Raw genomic sequence first — 18,304 nt, forward strand, 5'->3', positions numbered from 1 at the left:
CAAAGTTAGTTGAACAAGTTTTATTTGTATGATTAAAATTACCATAACCTCACTTTTTGGTTTTGACATCTGCATCAAAATCAGTAGCTTACAAGTGATACACAATATTTAGAGTTTTCTTTGTGAAAAAAATGCATGAAACAGGTGCCATGAAAGGATTCATAAATAAAGGAATACTTCATTTGTGTATATTCTCATCTAAATTTTAGAACCACACTAACTTGGAAATCCATTTTGATTAATTATAGGCCATAGCAGCCATGTCAACAACATGTGAATGTCCATACAGACAATAAACGTACAAATATTATTTTCATACACAATGGTATGTGCTCAAGTGAAAAGCCTTTACATCCAAGTTTCTGTTTTATTTTAAATTACTTGCTGTAACATATTTTTTAAAACAATTTACTGCAATCAGTACTTTAACAAATACATGCATGTATTTAACATTATCAAAGACATAACATGGTCAACAAAATCAATATTATCACAGATATGTTATCTTAAAACTTTAATACACAATCAATCAAAAGTTATTATTAAAAAAACAACAATTTGAGATAAATTATTTATCAATCAGGAATTAAAATTAAGGTAGTTTTTCATATACCCGTCATGAAGATTTAGATTTTTTCCAGGAAAACATCAGTTTGATTTGTTTCCATACTTCTCCCCACAGAATCACGTTATCATAAGAATTAGAGTCTGAGTCTTGATTCCTAAAGGAGCCATCATAATGATTTATTTTATCTCTATCTCCTAAAATACTATACGCCTCTGATGCCAAGCTTTTAGAAGGAGCAGCAGTTAGGTACTCTGTGTGGCTTGTCACGACTTTCTCTAGTTCCCTGTCGTAGCTGTAAGGTATGAGCTGCTTCTTCATTACAGGGACAATCAGGTTGAATTTCTTGACATTGTCATTGATCAGGGAAATGTTGGCTTTGAACTTTTCACATTCATACTTCCAAATCTTTTCCAGATGAGAGGATGGAAATGGGGGATGTCCTATTCTTTCTAGTACTCTGGCAAGGTTATGTCTGGATTCAGATATACCATCCCTACACAGAGAAAACTTCGATGTTACTGGAGAATAATGAATGCAGCATTTCATTAGCTCGACAATAACTGTAGTAGAATAAAGAATAATAAAAGATCGTTCTTAGTATGAATTCAACATATAAATGCAGATATCAGAAAATTTGCAACAAATTACAATTATAACAAGAGGCCCATGGGCCACATCGCTCACATGAGAAGCTTTGACCTTTCTGTTCTGAATTAGCTTTTTGGTTTTGACATCTGCATCAAAATCATAATTTAGACATTTTGATACACAATATTTACCCCAGTCCTTCCATGGGAAAAAAATGCATGGAAACAGTGGTGCCATGAAAGGATTTAAATAAAGATTTTTGTATATATTTCTATGTAAAATTTTGAACCACACTAACTTGGAAATCCATTTTGATTAATTATAGGCCATAGCAGCCATGTCAACAACATGGCCCAGTGTCCATACAGACAATAAATGTACCTATATATTTCTATATACAATGGTATTCCCCAAGTGAAAAGCCTTTACATCCAAGTTTCTTATTTGAACATTTTAAATTACTTGCTGTAACATATTTTTTAAAACAATTTACTGCAATCAGTACTTTAACAAATACATGCATGTATTTAACATTATCAAAGACATAACATGGTCAACAAAATCAATATTATCACAGATATGTTATCTTAAAACTTTAATACACAATCAATCAAAAGTTATTATTAAAAAAAAACTAATTTGAGATAAATTATTTATCAATCAGAAATTTAAATTAATGCAAATTTCGATATACCCATCAAGAAGTGTTTGATTTTTTCCAGGAAAACATGATGTGATTTGTTTCTACATTATACCACAGATCACTTATCATAAATTTCAGCTTTTCTGCCCAGTGATTCCTAAAGGAGCCATTATAATGATTTTTTTATATATTTCTATATAAAACTTTATCGCCTCTGATGCCAAGCTTCCCCCGTCATGAAGGAACAGCAGTCTACACTACTCTGTGTGCTTGTCACATAAATTTCTCTAGTTCCCAGTGTCGTAGCTGTAAGATTTTGAGATTTTTCCTATATAGGGACTATATAAAATTTCTTGACATTGTCATTGATCAGGGAAATGTTGAACAATTTGAACTTTTACACACCCCAGGATGCTTCCACATCTTTTCAGCTTTAGAGCCCAGTGGTTCTTGAGAAGACGATTTTTTAATGACCCAACCCTATTTTTGTCTTTTCTTGATTATCTCCCCTTGCGAGGGGATATGTCCCTTCATTTTAACAATTTAAATTCCCCTTTACCCAAGGATGCTTTGTACCAAGTTTGGTCAAAATTGGCCCAGTGGTTCTTGAGAAGTCGAAAATGTGAGAATAAAGAATAATAAAAGATCGTTCTTAGTATGAATTCAACATATAAATGCAGATATCAGAAAATTTGCAACAAATTACAATTATAAAAATTTGTAATACCCTTATATATTTCTTTATATATTTATTACCTGTAAAATGTCCATCAATTAAATAGTTTTTGCATTGGTCTAACAGTTTCATTATTGACCAGTCCAACATAACAATTGTTAAACCACGATGTCAATGCTATGCGTACATCACAAGTAAAAAGTCCTCATTCAATAGTGGTGAAACAGAAACAGCCAATGTTAAGAGTTGCAAGAGTAGTTGGGGGATTAATGAATTACTCTTTTATTGACTGGTTTGCAATGTACCTTATGTCTTTCTCTAGCATGATCCAGTCCGGAGCAAATCCTTCTTCTTTCAGCATCTGGTTAATTTTATACGTGGTGGCGTCTACTAGCGGGTTCCTGTCCCTGTCTTTGTACTGGATAGGTTTACCGTAACCCGCAAGGTTGTCAAAGTCCCCCCTCTGCATGGACTCTTGAATCAAATCCTCAACCACGCGGTCAATGGTTTTACTGGAAATGAGAGCAATCACTGCTTTAAGGGCATTTTGTTAAACTACAGCATGAGATAGCAAAATATTTACTTACACATGTATATCAACATGCAACGGTTCATTGTACATGCATGCAAAAGGCTTTAATGCATTTAAAATATAGCATAGTTTTGAATTGTATGTAAAACAAAAAACACTACATGTATCATACAAAAAATTAAAAACTTAAAAGGAAATGTGTAGGAATAGGTAGATTGTTGGATATGGATAACCCAAGCTTTCTTTTTAAAAATCCCAGCAGGTATAACTTACAATTTGCATTAGATTATGAAAAATTATACCTCATTTTGTTTCTGCGAGCGATTGACTTGGTTTTATTCACCAAAGCCGTCTCTGATGGCTTCATCCATCTAGCCTTCTTGTGCTCAAATAAATCCTCTGAGACTTTTCTTACTCTGTGTTGGGCATATTGTTTTTGTCTCTGTTGTGGAGTGCCAAATCCCACGCCCTGTAGATGTGATAAAAATTAGTCCATATGAAATCTATAGGAAAAAATTATTTTACATTCATGATCATGGTGTGAATGGAAAAAATGAAGATAATGAACAGTGATTGATCTCATAAACACTACATACAGTACAAGGCTGTGAACAGGGCATTACATGTATGTAGAAAATACCTCCTAAAGATTTAATCAATTTTAAAAAAATATATAGATGTCATGGAAGAATTAAAATTCTAATGGTAACACAAATAAAATCTCTTAAATTAAGACAGCAAACTCAGATATTTTCCTCCTAAGAAATGGACCAAAGGTTTACTGAATTTCAAAACCATGATAATGAACATTCTTACAATGATGTGTTGCTTTGAAGCCAACAGAAATGATGTGTACTACATACATCATAGCTGAGATACTGCCGATGCTGAGGAACCGTGTGTTTTATATCAAAGTCAAGGTCATCTTCTATGGAATGGTCTGTGTCTGTATGGGTACTTCGCTCACTTCTATGACTCTAAACATTAAAGTAAAAAAAATGTGTTAATATTCACAGTTAATTTAAGATGTAATGAACCCAAGACCATCATTTAAAAAAATACTTGTTTAATGTACTCTATTAAAGTCAGGTAATATTTTTATTTATGTAGGCATTTTCTTCTTTTTCAAATAACTAACAAACTGAAAATCATCATTAAAATCAATGATTCAGAAATTCTATAGATGTTTTCTTGACAGATTTAATTCGATTTCTTGCAATTAAAACATTTCATTTTTCAAAACAACTCAAGAATGATAAAATTTCCTTGCTCAAAGTGACATGAAAGAGGCAATATTTAACCAAGTATTTTTATACCTTAATAGCTACGTATGCCTCTTTAATCTGATTAAATTTGCGAGGGTCGGCCGAAGAAGTCCCGGAATCAGGGTGATAGATCTTGGCCAGTCTGAGGTACGCTTCCTTCACTTCATCATCAGAACTGTCGTTAGTCACATTCAGAACACTGTAGCAGTCTCGTATATTGCTCCTCAGCTGGTAACCAATCAATCGATGGCTTAAATTCTGGAATCGGTGCCAGGAGAGGAGAAGGGCACTCTGAGACCTGGGAATCATCCTAAAAAATTAACAAGATCATATACACTGCTTAAGTGTCTACTAAATTATCAATTATTAATTTTGCATCAAAACTACAGCCAGTTTTCTATTAAGTACTTAGGGATCAAAGCTACATGTAAAATGTCTTACACATCTGGCATCATATGCTGTTTTATTTTTATTTTTATAACTTATCCTCGTACATTCTTAGATAAGATTTTTTACTGACTTAGCGTGTACACTGTATTGTTTCATTGATTACCTTTTCTACATTTTCAACAACCCTCAGTTACCAACAGATAACAGTTTAAAAACGATCACATGAAATATTTGATTGAGTTTCATAAACCGAAAACACACACAAGAAGTAGGTGGGAACTGTGTAGACTTCAAGTTTTTTATGTGCGACATTCTTTTCCCCGAATAATTACAAAGACGTTCTCAAACTGAAAACACATTGATTTTTATCATGTAAAATATTGCATTGCATGTATTTCTATATTTATTTTCAACATGATTTAATTTATTAAATGTACATGCATACTAGAGTTTTTGTTTTCATACAAGCATGTATTAATCCGGAAATCCGTTACTGTTTACTTTGTCTTTACTTTGCTTGTGCTTACATCCAGTATTGAAAATTACCAGCATGACAAAATATTGACTGATGATGGGAGATGTGAAGCCTATTTATATCAGCTGTGGGTGTAACAGGACTCCCCAGTGTGTAGATTGGTCAACGTCAGGGACTGTCTGCTATGGGGCCTGTCATGCTGTGGCGATTTATCACCCAGAAGTAAGGAAAAAGTCCATCCATTTTAATCGTTATTCACTATAAAAATTATTTAAACAGTTCTTTGCATGTGTTGTGCAATATATTCTTTAAGTTTTAAATTGCCTTCAATGGAATTAAAAAAAACTGTTTATTTTTTTAAATATAAAACTTGCATTATTTTTTATTCCACTTAACACATGTATACATCTTCATTTAATAATTTTTAAAGGAAAGAATTTTATTTTAGGGATATGCAAATGGACATGGTTCTATCTCTCATACCCTGGTCAAACATACTGGTCGAGTGAACTGTGTTAAATGGATTCGGAATACAAAGGGTGAGAATAAGAACTCAGGCAACTGATGAATGGATGGTGTAAACCCCCCCCCCTTCAACAGTAGTGCAGTGCGATATTATCGGTTAACTGGTGCATCCCAATTTCATTCTACACAATATGCATCAAGATATTTTTGGGGAATATTGGTTCAGGTTCAATATGCTCTGAAATATTACAAAAACATTTCCTAAAATCACATTTTTTTGTGGGGTCAAATTTTCGAGGTTTTAGGAAAAAATATTGGTTTGTTGGGACTTGATTTCATGGTTGAAAAATTTTGAGTAGTACATGTAATGCTTATGGAATTTTAAATTTCATGGTGGGTGTACATTCATGGGTCTATTTATGCCTTGGAAATTTAATTCTCACATATTACTTAAGATTATATAGATCATTAACCACAATTTGTGAAAATTTTGTCTGGCTTATCAAGAGTCAATGACTTTCTCGCGAAAATAAAATGTCATGAAAATTGAGTGATCTACAATATACAACTTTATTATTATTTTTTTCTAACTATGTAACTGCTGATAAAGTCCTGATATTTTTTTTTACCATAGCCCAAGCATCAGATGAACGTTTTGTGTCAGGCTCTGTTGATAAAACAGCAATTGTCTGGAAAAAATCTGGTGTGGATCAGGTAGGGTGCTTTTGTCTATCTTATTAAAAAACAAGATGTGTTTGTGAAACACTATGCGCCAGGTGGCAATAAAGTTCCAAAAAGCTATTTTTAGCAAATGGGTCTCAGGCAAGGTCGCATGTTGTCCTCTTTGTCAGTTGAAAGTGCTTAATTAGTGGCATATGCATACCAAATATGAAAGTCAAAAAAGGTATTTTTAGCATAAAGGTCTCTCACAAGGTCATTGACCTTGGTGTCAGTTGAAAGTGTTTAATTAGTGGAGTATGCATACCAAATATGAAGTCTCTATCTCTCACTGTTCAAAAGTTATGGGGAAAGTTCAAAAAAGGTATTTTTAGCATAAAGGTCACAGTCAAGGTCACAAGGTCATTGACCTTGGTGTCAGTTGAAAGTGTTTAATTAGTGGAGTATGCATACCAAATATGAAGTCTCTACCTCTTACAGTTCAAAAGTTATGGCGAAAGTTCAAGTTGACAACAGATAGACAAACAGACAAACAGATAAACAGACAAACAGACAGACAAACAAACAGACAGGACAAAAACAATATGCCCCCCGAAAAAATTCGGGCGCATAAAAATATTATATTACACAACACATTGTGTAGATTCTACACACAGATTATTCCCAAGACTGCCTGGTGAAAAAATTATCATTTTACATGTTAGAAGTACATTTCTTTACATTTTAGAGCATCATTTTAGAATCTCAGATTACACTTAATTTTCTGTATTAGGTTTCCTCCTGACATAAATCCTTATCAAATTTTGCATTTTATTTAAGTAAAAGACAAGATCACCCATGGGTAACCACGCAGTACAGTTAATGTGCGCAATGGAAATATCGACTAAATTTTGTATTTAAAAACGTATTCGTAATCGGGATGGCGATTATTTTTAGTACATTATTTATATCGGATAATTGTAATTATGATTAATAACTACATATCGAGGGCGATTATATTTTATATTTAGACTAGTCACGTGATGCGGCAGTCACGCGATTTTCGCACATTGACTTGAAAAATTGATGTTACATATAAATATCACTAGTGCAAGGGCATAACCAAGTTAAATTTCCAAGTTTAGTACATAAATAAAAAGACTTTTTCTCTCTGTTTGCAAATTGTGTATGACCGAATGCTATATATTTTGCTGGTCAGCGGCATGAAATATTGATATAATTAAATTGTTTTTAAGATTTCATTCTCAGGATCGCAGCACTTTTCAGATACCTTAATAGTTCTATAGTTGAAATGTAAAAACTTACTTTGATCCATACAGTGTATGCCCTTGCACTAGATCGATTTATTAAGACACCCCACATTACCCTCCGATGTACTTGCATACAAATATACGGCAGTGTCAATTAAATACGTAATGTACAAAAAATATGTTAATAAAATAGTGAAGAAGACATTAAATTCAAGTTATTGGTCCATAGAAAATCTTTAAATAATATTTTATTTAATTAGAGAACACATATTTTGTTGAGAAAATATTACTTGATCTGTCTCTCACTGCATACAAATGGTAAGAAATGTGTATATATATGTATTGCGATCAGTGAATTGTTTATAACTTGTTATGTGAATTAACTAACGACAAAACAACATGTTTGAAAGTTTTTAACATTTAAAGTGAACTGTTAAAAAATAAAATATTCAAAGAAATTAAATATATTGTGTATGATGTCATAGTCAAGTTTTCAATTAAAGTATGTTTGTTTTGTAACCTTAACTGCACTGCAACAAAAATATCAAAGTGAAATATTTGCAAAGTAACAACTCTGATAAAATACCTGTATTTTTTTACAATCACAACAGTGAATGGTATAGAAACAACCAATCAAAATGAGACATACATCGTCACAGGTTCAACAGATTCTCAGCTTATGATATGGAAAGATTCAGGATCAAATGGTAAGTACATGTGTATATATATATATAGAAGATTCTGTACATGCTGTGAATTAATAATGAAATGTTTGCATTTTTAAAACATTTAAAGTGAACTGTAAAAATAAAATATTCATAAGATAATTAAATTACCCTGGTATAACTAAGACTTTTCAATTAAAGTATGTTTGTTTTTCTTTTGAAACAGTAAGTGAAATATTATCTCCAACTCTGATAACATACTTGTATTTTTTTTCTCTCTCATACCATTGTCATCACATTATCAAAATTTCCACAGTCAGGTTTTTTTTTTTATGTCCAAGTGTCAGTTGTAAGAAGTGACATAAAATAACAATCTCTTTTTCTCCCCCTTAGATTTCACTCCGTTACAGAGCCTCAGTTTTGGGACAGGTTTCGTTCTAGATGTCTCTCTCATCTGTCTACCAACTACAGGGAGTAAGTATATAAATTAGTAACTCAGCAAGACTTACAGAGATTTTATATAAAATCAAGATGACCATTTTCTCTTTCATGCATGTACATATGTAACCTGCTATTTTTTTTCTATAAAACAAATTTTCATCATATTGAGGAAACGAAATCCAATCAGCTTATGCAGAAATAATTTAAAAATTCTATGAAGAAATTTTCCTTTAATTGATAAAAATAAAAAATGTGTTGAAATAACTCAAAAATTTTATGAAAAAAAAAGAAATTAAAAATGAAATAAAACATTTTTTTTTGTGATCATGATATATTTGGTTTGCATTCCAACATGTTCAACAAATTTGTAATTAATGTATAATTTCTGTACATGTACTGGTATTATTCTGTAGTTCCTCTCTTGGCGTGTGGATGTGATGACCATAAAATTCATTTATACAGCTTACAGGACGACTGTAAATTATTCCAGGTACTACATGTAGTACAGACAAACTTGATCATTCTAGACACCAATGGTTCTACGGATATTAGCTGGATTAGACAATACTTAAAATTTATACACAAGAATTTAAATAAATGTAAACCTGAAAAGAGATTACATGTAATTTTTTTTCTTCTATTGTAAAAAGCAATACCAGGTAGATACCTTATAAAATTGTCAAGACAAACATAACATTGTGAACATGTACTAGAAATATAATAACAAATGAACTTGTATAGACATTTTTAAAATGCTCAAGAATTAATACATAATGTAACACAATATTCCTATATTTATTTAAGCTTTTTAACAAGGTGATTTCCCTCCAAGGACATGAAGACTGGGTGAGAGCTGTGGACTTCTGTGTGGAGGGTAGGGAAAATAAAACACCTGACATATTTGTACATAAATAAATGTTAACTCAAAATTCAGTGTTATGGCTTGCTGTAGCCATAAGTTAGCACTACAGATTTTTGTGCCCTGCATTGTATTCAGTTACAATTTATTTACAATAATTGTGTATTAACACATTGTTATCTGCATCAAAACTGCTACAATATGAAGCCAGCTGCTTTTAAAAGCACACATATTCAGTTACAATTTATTTACAATAATTGTGTATTAACACATTGTTATCTGCATCAAAACTGCTACAATATGAAGCCAGCTGCTTTTAAAAGCACACATACAGTGGTATAAATAATGCTCTATGTCAAAGAGATGGTAAGAGTTATCTTCTCTTTGGAGACTAACACCAGAAAACTGACTAAATGTATGAATTTTTGACAGATAGTGGAGATGTAATGCTGGCGAGCGCTGGACAGGATTATCTCATCAGAATCTGGAGATTATCTCGACGAGATGCGGGCAGTGATGAAGTGAACAAATCAGTGCAAGAGTTGTCCATAGATGACGAGATCAAAATGAGGGAAAATACGTTCTCATTTACATATAAAAGTAAAGATTTTCTTTGTTAATAAGTATGCAGCATTTTCATTTAAATGATGGGAAAAAAAGTTTTCTGGAAAATTTTATTGCACAATTCAGAATCATTCATGCTTTTGTGAATTTGACCAAAAAAATTCAAATGAACCACTACCTCCCAAGAGCATGTGGAAGGTCTTTTTAAAACTGCTCATTTTATTATATAAGGCAACTATGCATACATATAGTCAGGTTCAAATGTTGATTTCTTACCAATATCTAAAGTATTTTATTTCTTTATTTTAAAACAGAAAAGAAGCAGACATTTGCAGTGAGTCTGGAATCTGTGTTAAGCGGTCATGAGAACTGGATTTACAGCATTCGATGGCAGCCCCCTGTAGTCATGGAAACCTCCAGTCACCAACCAATGAAATTACTCTCTGCTTCCATGGATAAGACTATGATTATCTGGATGCCTGACCCAGAATCAGGAGTATGGATTGAACAGGTGAATAAAATTCTGAGTTGAACAGGTGATTAAAATTCTGGGTTGAACAGGTGAATAAAATTGTGCTCAAATAGGGTATTGCAAACATCATTTATAATGTTAATACATTTGTAGCATTTCAAGTTTTGTTCCCAATTTTTGAATTAATTTGAAATTATTTTTGCAATGCAGTATATACATGTACATGTAATACTGTGATGCTATTTTAATTGATAATGGCATCATGATACATGAATTTTAGGACTTGTTATTTTTATTTTTTTTTTTATTTATACAAAATTTTATTCACAAAAGTGAATGGGATTGGGCAGCAGGCAAAGCCTATTTTAGCCCTCTCCCTAATTTGTTATATTTGATGGTTGAAAGAAGAGGGTTGAGGGCAGGAACACTAGTATGGGGGGTGGTGTGTGTGTGTTACATGTACTGTAGGAATTGTTTGTATCAGTAATTGACAGGTATGAGTGGGAGAGGTGGGAGGGTACATTTTAGGGTGTGTTTTATGTACCGTAGGCACTGTTTGTAATTGACAGGTACGAGTGGGAGAGGTGGAAGGGTACATTTTAGGGTGTGTTTTACGTACTGTAGGCACTGTTTGTAATTGTTAGGTACGAGTGGGAGAGGTGGGAGGGTACATTTTCGGTTGTGTTTTATGTACTGTAGGTACTGTTTGTAATTGACAGGTACGAGTGGGAGAGGTGGGAGGGTACATTATAGGGTGTGTTATATGTACTGTAGGCACTGTTTGTAATTGACAGGTACGAGTGGGTGAGGTGGGAGGGTACATTATAGGGTGTGTTATATGTACTGTAGGCACTGTTTGTAATTGGCAGGTCCATCATCGCCCATGGTTACCAGGGGGCCTTCCATCAGTGGTCGTATAACGAGGTGAGGGCAATACTGTAAATACATGTATGTTATAGTATATGTATTTTCAGTTAACAGTAATATAAGCATATCACTATTCTTTTATTCTATATGTTTACCAGTTCAATGTATTTCCTTTAAGGATTGTTTTGAATTTGTATTTAACAATTACAAAATTTACTTTTTCTATCAACTAAAGCTATCACCTGAAGTATATCTTACATGTATAATATAAATAAACTTGTTTTTTTGCTTCTTTACATTGCATAAGTGATCACAGAAAAAAATTAATGCAACTGCATTTACGTACAATAAAGGCTTACAGATGTAGCAGGTATTCTAAATTAGTACTTCTGTTAGAAGTTCCTTCATTTGAAACAAGATGTGTTTGTGAAACACTATGCGCCCGGCGGCAACAAAGTTAAAAAAAAATTTTTTTTAGCATAAAGGTCACAGTCAAGGTCACAAGGTCATTGATCTTGGTGTGATTTGAAAGAACTTGATTTGTGAAGTATGCATACCAAATATGAGGTCTTTATTGCAAGAAAACTCCTCCAGATCTATTATCAAGTAAACCTTACTGTTTTTCCCCACAGACAAGTAACCAGTGGCGCCCGGTGGTGACAGGGAGTGGTCATTTTGATGAAGTAGAGGACCTGGGATGGGACACGGGGGGTCAGTTTGTGATGACCGTGTCCAAGGACCAGACCACGAGACTTCACGCACCAACGATTTACCAACAAGGAAAGGTTTGTATTTACTGACTTCACGCACCAACAATTTACCAACAAGGAAAGGTTTGTCTTTACTGACTACAAATGTCTGAGTTACAGAAAGTTGATTGGCTACATACTAGTTGTCAAAGGGAAATCTGTTCATATTGTATGGAATCTTTTCCATTGACTTGACCACATGTATCAGTATGTAAGATTAGAAGAGTTACACATTCTTTTTTGAAAATTGCTTGTTGTATGAAAAAATGAAAGAAAAAAATGAATAATGAAATTCACCTTTTGTCTATTTTAAGTTGAAGAGAATAATCGATTTCAAAGGAACAAATAACATTTAATTTTTTCAGTCTTTTTGTACCAAATGCATGCAGTTAAAATTTAGTTTAAATTGAAATTATTAATGTAATTTTTATTGAATACATTCTATTTTCAGGAGATTTGGTATGAGATTGCACGTCCACAAGTCCATGGCTATGACCTCCAATGCTTGGCTATCATCAATCGGTACAAGTTTGCCTCGGGTGCTGATGAAAAAGTGATACGGGCATTTGAAGCTCCGAGAAATTTTATTGAGAATTTCTGTACACTCTGTGGTAAAGACTTGACAAAAGAACTGCAGAAAGAGGTAAATATAAATGTATACAGTGGAGTCCTTGCATAGTAATACATGTGATCATTAAGAATAAAGCTGCATGAATATAATTAAGTTTATTTCAATTAAATTTTTATAGTGAAGTTGTACAAGCAGGCTTAATAGGAATTGATCTTTCATGCATTACCTAATTTTTGGTTTTTGCCAGAGAATTATTTTGTGTTTAAATATTGTATTTATGATTACAATTCCTTAGAACAGATTTTTGTGAAAACTTTTTTGAAGTTGAAATAATGGTAAAGTACATTAGCAAGCATTCATTGATGTCTTATTGTGCCATTAAAAATACCAGTACATGTACGCACTTTGTTTGCAATCTCGTAAATATCAGATCTTTGTTATGCTTATGCTCCAAAATAGTGACCACCAGAATTTTGGGATGTAACAAAGATCTTGATTTCTTATCAGATTGACTTTGTAGATATAATTGCTTTATGCTTCAGTACAATATATTTCAAAAGTACCTTGTCTTTCTTAACCCTGCTTACTATCCCTCTGTGTTTGACCTTCACAGGAGGCTCAGAATCGTCCGGAGGGAGCAAGTGTCCCTGCCCTGGGGCTGTCCAATAAGGCCGTATTTGGGGGGGAGAAGATTTCTGATGACAGGGAGATGCAGCCCCACCCTAATGATCAGTACCCAGAGGTGTACTTCTCACCCATGACACTCACAGGTGACAAAACGAGGCAGTACAGGTGTTACTCATTAACTCAGAGTTTTGAGCTTCTGTGTCAGCTTTCTTGGGATTTCTGTTAAAGTTATCCCCCTTGAACATGTTGAAGAAGAGACGGGAATTGAGTCCTTGAAATTGATTGCAATTTATATTTATAGGGAAAAAAAATTAAATGCACAGAATATTCATGGAGAGAGATTAACTTGAATGTTTTATAATTATAGAGCCTCCTACAGAAGAACAGCTTCTACAGAACACACTGTGGCCCGAGACTCAGAAACTGTATGGACACGGTTATGAGATCTTCTCTCTCGCCAGCGATCCTGCCGGTAAAATCTTAGCATCTTCCTGTAAGGTATGTACATTTATACATCTAAAGATGCTTTAATCTCCAAAATGTTCAGCAAAATCTGTTATCATGCCGTAGGGCTCATCCATAGAGTCTTGTGTTATAGTTTTCTTTAAAGTTACTCATTGTTTTATAAGAGATCAAATGTTGATTTTATACCCCGAGTTTGAAACACAGGTAAAAGTCAAAAGAATATAAATGTAAAATTGTGAACATATTCTGACCCCCAAAAATGTACCAACATATAAGCAGATCAATGGTAATTTCCTCCAAAATTAAAGAAATAACACTAACTTCGGGTAAACCAACTTATAGGTAAGTAGATACGGTAACTGTACTCCTTTACTTCAGTGTATCTTATCAATATTATTATGCATGTCAATTATGCATGTCAATTCATGTATATGCTTCTGATAAATCATAGGCAGCCAAAGCAGAGTTTGCAGGGATCATTCTTTGGGATACGACTAGCTGGACACAGTTATGTACCCTGAGTGGTCACACCCTGACTGTCACACAGATGGCGTTCTCACCTTGTGGTAACTTCCTGCTGTCTGTATCAAGGGACAGAACCTGGGCAGTGTACAGCAAAAAGTCACATGATCAGCCCGAGTCTGGTAGGTTTATAACCATCTGTCTTGAGAAGCAGAAATATGAGTATGTAGTGATGAAGGTGTCTATGTATATTTCCATTCATCAATATGTCCATTATGCGTGGGGTTACTGAAAATTTATAACATTTAGTGGAGATTGATTTTTGAGCAAGTTAGCGAAGATTTGATTTAGCACATTTCCTTAAGTTTTTATTTACAGTATGTCTACACGTGCAAGACATTTAGTGTTGTACTTGAATTAACAGACTGAAGTTACTTTCCATGAAGGGCAATAAAAAGAATATACAGCTAAATGTATTACTTTTACAGTATACTCATCTTTTTCCACAAGTTCTCCTAGAACACTGAATAAAATTAGAGACTTGCTCAAAAACTTCATTAGTTAGTACCATTGTGACCACCTACTTAAATTTCTTCAATTTGACACATACATGTTTTTGGGCTTTTCCATAGTAGAACATTGCTATTTTAGCAACTGGAACAGCAGGTTTCATTTAAAGAGATATATTTCTCAGTTGTATATATTGTGATTTTTTAATTTCCTATTGATATAAGATCTGATTAAATTTATTTTTTCAGATCCTCTTTTCACCAAGTTGTTAGGAACAGACAAGAAGTCGGCGGTACATTCAAGGATTATCTGGTCGTGTGCCTGGAGTCCTGACAGTAAACGTTTCTTCACAGCATCTCGAGATAAAAAGGTCACATATCATATAGTAAACATTTTCTCATGGCATCTTGAGATAAAAAAAGTCACTTATCGTACGGTAATCATTTCTTCATGGCATCTCAAGATAAAAAGGTCACTTATGATACTGTAAGCATTTCTTCACGGCATCTCGATATAAAAAGGTCACATAATACAGTAAACTTTTCTTCACAGCATCTCGAGATAAAAAGGTCACTTTTAATACAGTAAAATTTCTTCACCACCTCTTCTTCATGGCATCTTCAGATAAAAAGGTCTCTTATAATACAGTAAACATTTCTGCACAATGTATTGAGAAAAAAAGGTCACATAATTATTCAGTACACATTTTTTCTTGGCATCCTGAAATAAAAAGATCACTTATCATACAATTCACATTTCTTCACAGCATCTTGAGATAAAAAGGTCACATGATAATCTTAGGGACAATTATTTTTATAAAGCATGGAAAACAAGTAAATTGATTTTGAAAAAATCTGGAATTTTGTAATGTATTAAAGGTGCAAGGTGACAGAATTTATCAATCAATATTTTTTATATGCAGATAAAGTTAGAATAGTCATGAAATCCATGCATCTTTTTCTTTATGTAAATATCATTAAAAATAGTTGCATGAGGAAATAATGTTTTTGCAAAAAGTAGATTGCTTTTAATATTTCACCTTTAGTCAATTGTCCTTTGTTTTGGTAAAAATTCATAAACCGCTGCACAGAATTTCGTCAAACTTTGCAGGTATTTAGGACACAATGTGTAGATGTGCATATTACCAGGAAATTCTTTTTATTTTTTCTAAAAAAAAAAAAAAACATTACATTTTTAACTTAGGCATTTGGCAATACCTTTAAAATATATATATACAGTTTGTAGAGCATTTTCCACTTATTTTTTTATTCTACAATAACTTTGGCATTGGCCATACCTTGAATATAGAGATATATATTTAATAATGCAAAATGTAGAATTTCATCAAACTTTGCAGATATATTAGGACACAATATGTAGATGTGCATATTACCAGGAAATTCAGGATTGACAATTTTTTTGACATCCGCTACAAAAACATTAAAGGTTTTGGTCATACCTTTTATATAGAGAAATAGTTTGTCAGCGCAACTTCATAAACCACTGCACAGAATTTCGTCAAACTTTGCAGATATTTAGGACACAATGTGTAGATGTGCATATTACCATAAATAAACATTTCTTTATTTTTTCTAGAATTTCCACACTTTTCAGCTACACATTTTTGGCCATACCTTGAATATACAGATGAACATTTTGTCACTTACCCCTCATAAACCGCTGCACATAATTTCTTCAGACTTTGCAGATATTTAGGACACAATGCATAGATGTGCATTTTACCAGGAAATTATTCCTTTATTTTTAAAGAATGGCACTTTACAACTTAGATATTTGATATCTTGAATATAGTGGTGAACAGTTTGTCAGCGCAACTCCTATTAAAGGTGCACAGAATTTCATCAAACTTTGCAGATATTTAGGACACAATTTTTTTATATGCATATTACCGGGAAATTAGATTCTTTATTTTTTGAAATCCAGCACTTTGAGTTTTGGGGGAGTGTGGGGTTTGTGAGCTTACTCACTTTTTCTTTCATTGTATTTGTATGGCTTTGTAGATAATTGTGTGGCAGAATCCAGGCCTTTGTGAGGACCCCAGCTCTGCGCTTCAGCCTGTGGACTCGGTCACTTTGTCGGACTCAGTCACAGCAGTAGATGTCTCAAGACATACCCTGTCTGATAATAGGTACACGTCTGATTAATTCCCAGTATTTCTGTGATCGACTTATTTTCATATATCTGTATTTTTGGTAGAAAGCAGTTCTGTGATTTTGTTTGTAGGACAATTTTCATAATCTTTTCACACACATTTCTCTGTATATTTAATTAATTAGTGCCATGAACGTGGTCTCAAATTTTTCTAGACAATTTGTCTTAGCATACCTAAGTGCATTGAATTCATGTACACTGTATATAGAATGGCATTTTAAATAATCATTGTAGTTTTCTTCATCAGAAATTATGATTCAGTAGAATTATGACCAGCTGTAAGTGAAGAAAGTTTTTTTTTCAGTTTACTTCTTTTAAAATTATTTTAGTGTGTGGAATTTTTACAAATCTTTACCCCACCGTCAATACTTTTCAGACATCTGTTGGCAGCAGGTCTGGATAATGGTAGAATCTGTCTTTACATGTGGAGACAGGCTCCATCAGACAGCTGGCAGCTCATCACAGAACTGGATCAAGCGTAAGACTCCTAAATCTTAATAAATTTATTATAATTATACTTTCATAAAATTTACGCATGTAGGCAACACAGTGACAAGCACACATGCAGTAATTCATAAGGGTTTGTTGAATCTGAATGGATACCAGGGAAATACATTAAGCAGAAAGATAAGCATAATTAGAACAACATGTATTTTAAATAACCTATAGCTGTCCAATTTTTTAAAAATTATCAATGTTTGACATGAGAGAGATGTTTCATATGCTGCAAGCATGATTTCAGACAATTCTAAACATAGTAGATTTTGACTCATAATCATTACATGTACTCCTAGCTGTCCAATTTGTTGAAATTTAGAAATGTTTGTCAGGTGTTTTCTTAAAGAGAAATGTTTTTATTTTAAAATTTTCTGTTCTTTCATTCCCCAATAGATAAAAAGAGAAATATCTATTTACCAAAAAGTCTCTTAAAGATTTTTTTTGGATTAATTTTTCTAAAATTCTTTTTCACAGAATTTCACACCATTTGACAGTGAAGAGGATACAGTTTTCTCCAGATCTGAAAGACAATAACATTCAGCAGTTTGCTAGCTGCAGTTTAGATCATTGTGTAAAAATATACAGAATAGACCGGACTAAATTGTAAATAAATAGTGTAAAGGTCACACTGCAGAAGAATTAGATTCTTGAATCTTGTTTCAAAATAAAAGAGAGATGGGTACAATGTTGACATACATTTATATTAAAACATATTAAAGTTAAAACTTAAACCTTCACCATAATTTGTGAATGACTGATGCAAAAGATTTCATTTCCAACATTTTTGACCTCTTAACCTTGGAGTTTGACTTTCATTTATAAAATTTTTACATTGACAATGGGCATAAGCTG

The 18,304-nt window shown here is 33.0% G+C and overlaps 2 protein-coding genes across 2 annotated transcripts; one reads left to right on the top strand and one right to left on the bottom strand.

The window, feature by feature from the left end:
* Nucleotides 1–469: 469 nt before the first annotated feature.
* LOC134228798 (dnaJ homolog subfamily C member 28-like) lies at nucleotides 470–4,942 on the bottom strand. Its single transcript, XM_062710491.1, has 6 exons — nucleotides 4,826–4,942; nucleotides 4,324–4,582; nucleotides 3,871–3,984; nucleotides 3,310–3,476; nucleotides 2,781–2,987; nucleotides 470–1,061 (listed from the first exon to the last, which is right to left on the bottom strand). The coding sequence occupies exons 2-6, from the start codon at nucleotides 4,579–4,581 to the stop codon at nucleotides 617–619; spliced, it is 1,191 nt and encodes a 396-aa protein (XP_062566475.1). The 5' UTR covers nucleotide 4,582; nucleotides 4,826–4,942; the 3' UTR covers nucleotides 470–616.
* Nucleotides 4,943–5,217: 275 nt separating this feature from the next.
* LOC134228812 (elongator complex protein 2-like) lies at nucleotides 5,218–18,080 on the top strand. The gene is made up of 20 exons (XM_062710506.1): nucleotides 5,218–5,359; nucleotides 5,586–5,676; nucleotides 6,237–6,329; nucleotides 8,097–8,237; nucleotides 8,589–8,669; nucleotides 9,050–9,126; nucleotides 9,441–9,510; nucleotides 9,928–10,095; nucleotides 10,374–10,570; nucleotides 11,251–11,289; nucleotides 11,381–11,455; nucleotides 12,031–12,183; nucleotides 12,599–12,790; nucleotides 13,332–13,488; nucleotides 13,713–13,843; nucleotides 14,262–14,454; nucleotides 15,031–15,152; nucleotides 16,804–16,931; nucleotides 17,331–17,432; nucleotides 17,927–18,080. The coding sequence occupies exons 1-20, from the start codon at nucleotides 5,231–5,233 to the stop codon at nucleotides 18,057–18,059; spliced, it is 2,472 nt and encodes an 823-aa protein (XP_062566490.1). The 5' UTR covers nucleotides 5,218–5,230; the 3' UTR covers nucleotides 18,060–18,080.
* The last annotated feature ends 224 nt before the right edge of the window (nucleotides 18,081–18,304 follow it).

The sequence above is a fragment of the Saccostrea cucullata genome, unplaced genomic scaffold (genome assembly GCF_032062105.1).
Source record: "Saccostrea cucullata isolate Sc308-1 unplaced genomic scaffold, CSIRO_AGI_Scuc_v1 ctg566, whole genome shotgun sequence".
NCBI classification, from domain to species: Eukaryota; Metazoa; Mollusca; class Bivalvia; order Ostreida; family Ostreidae; genus Saccostrea; species Saccostrea cuccullata.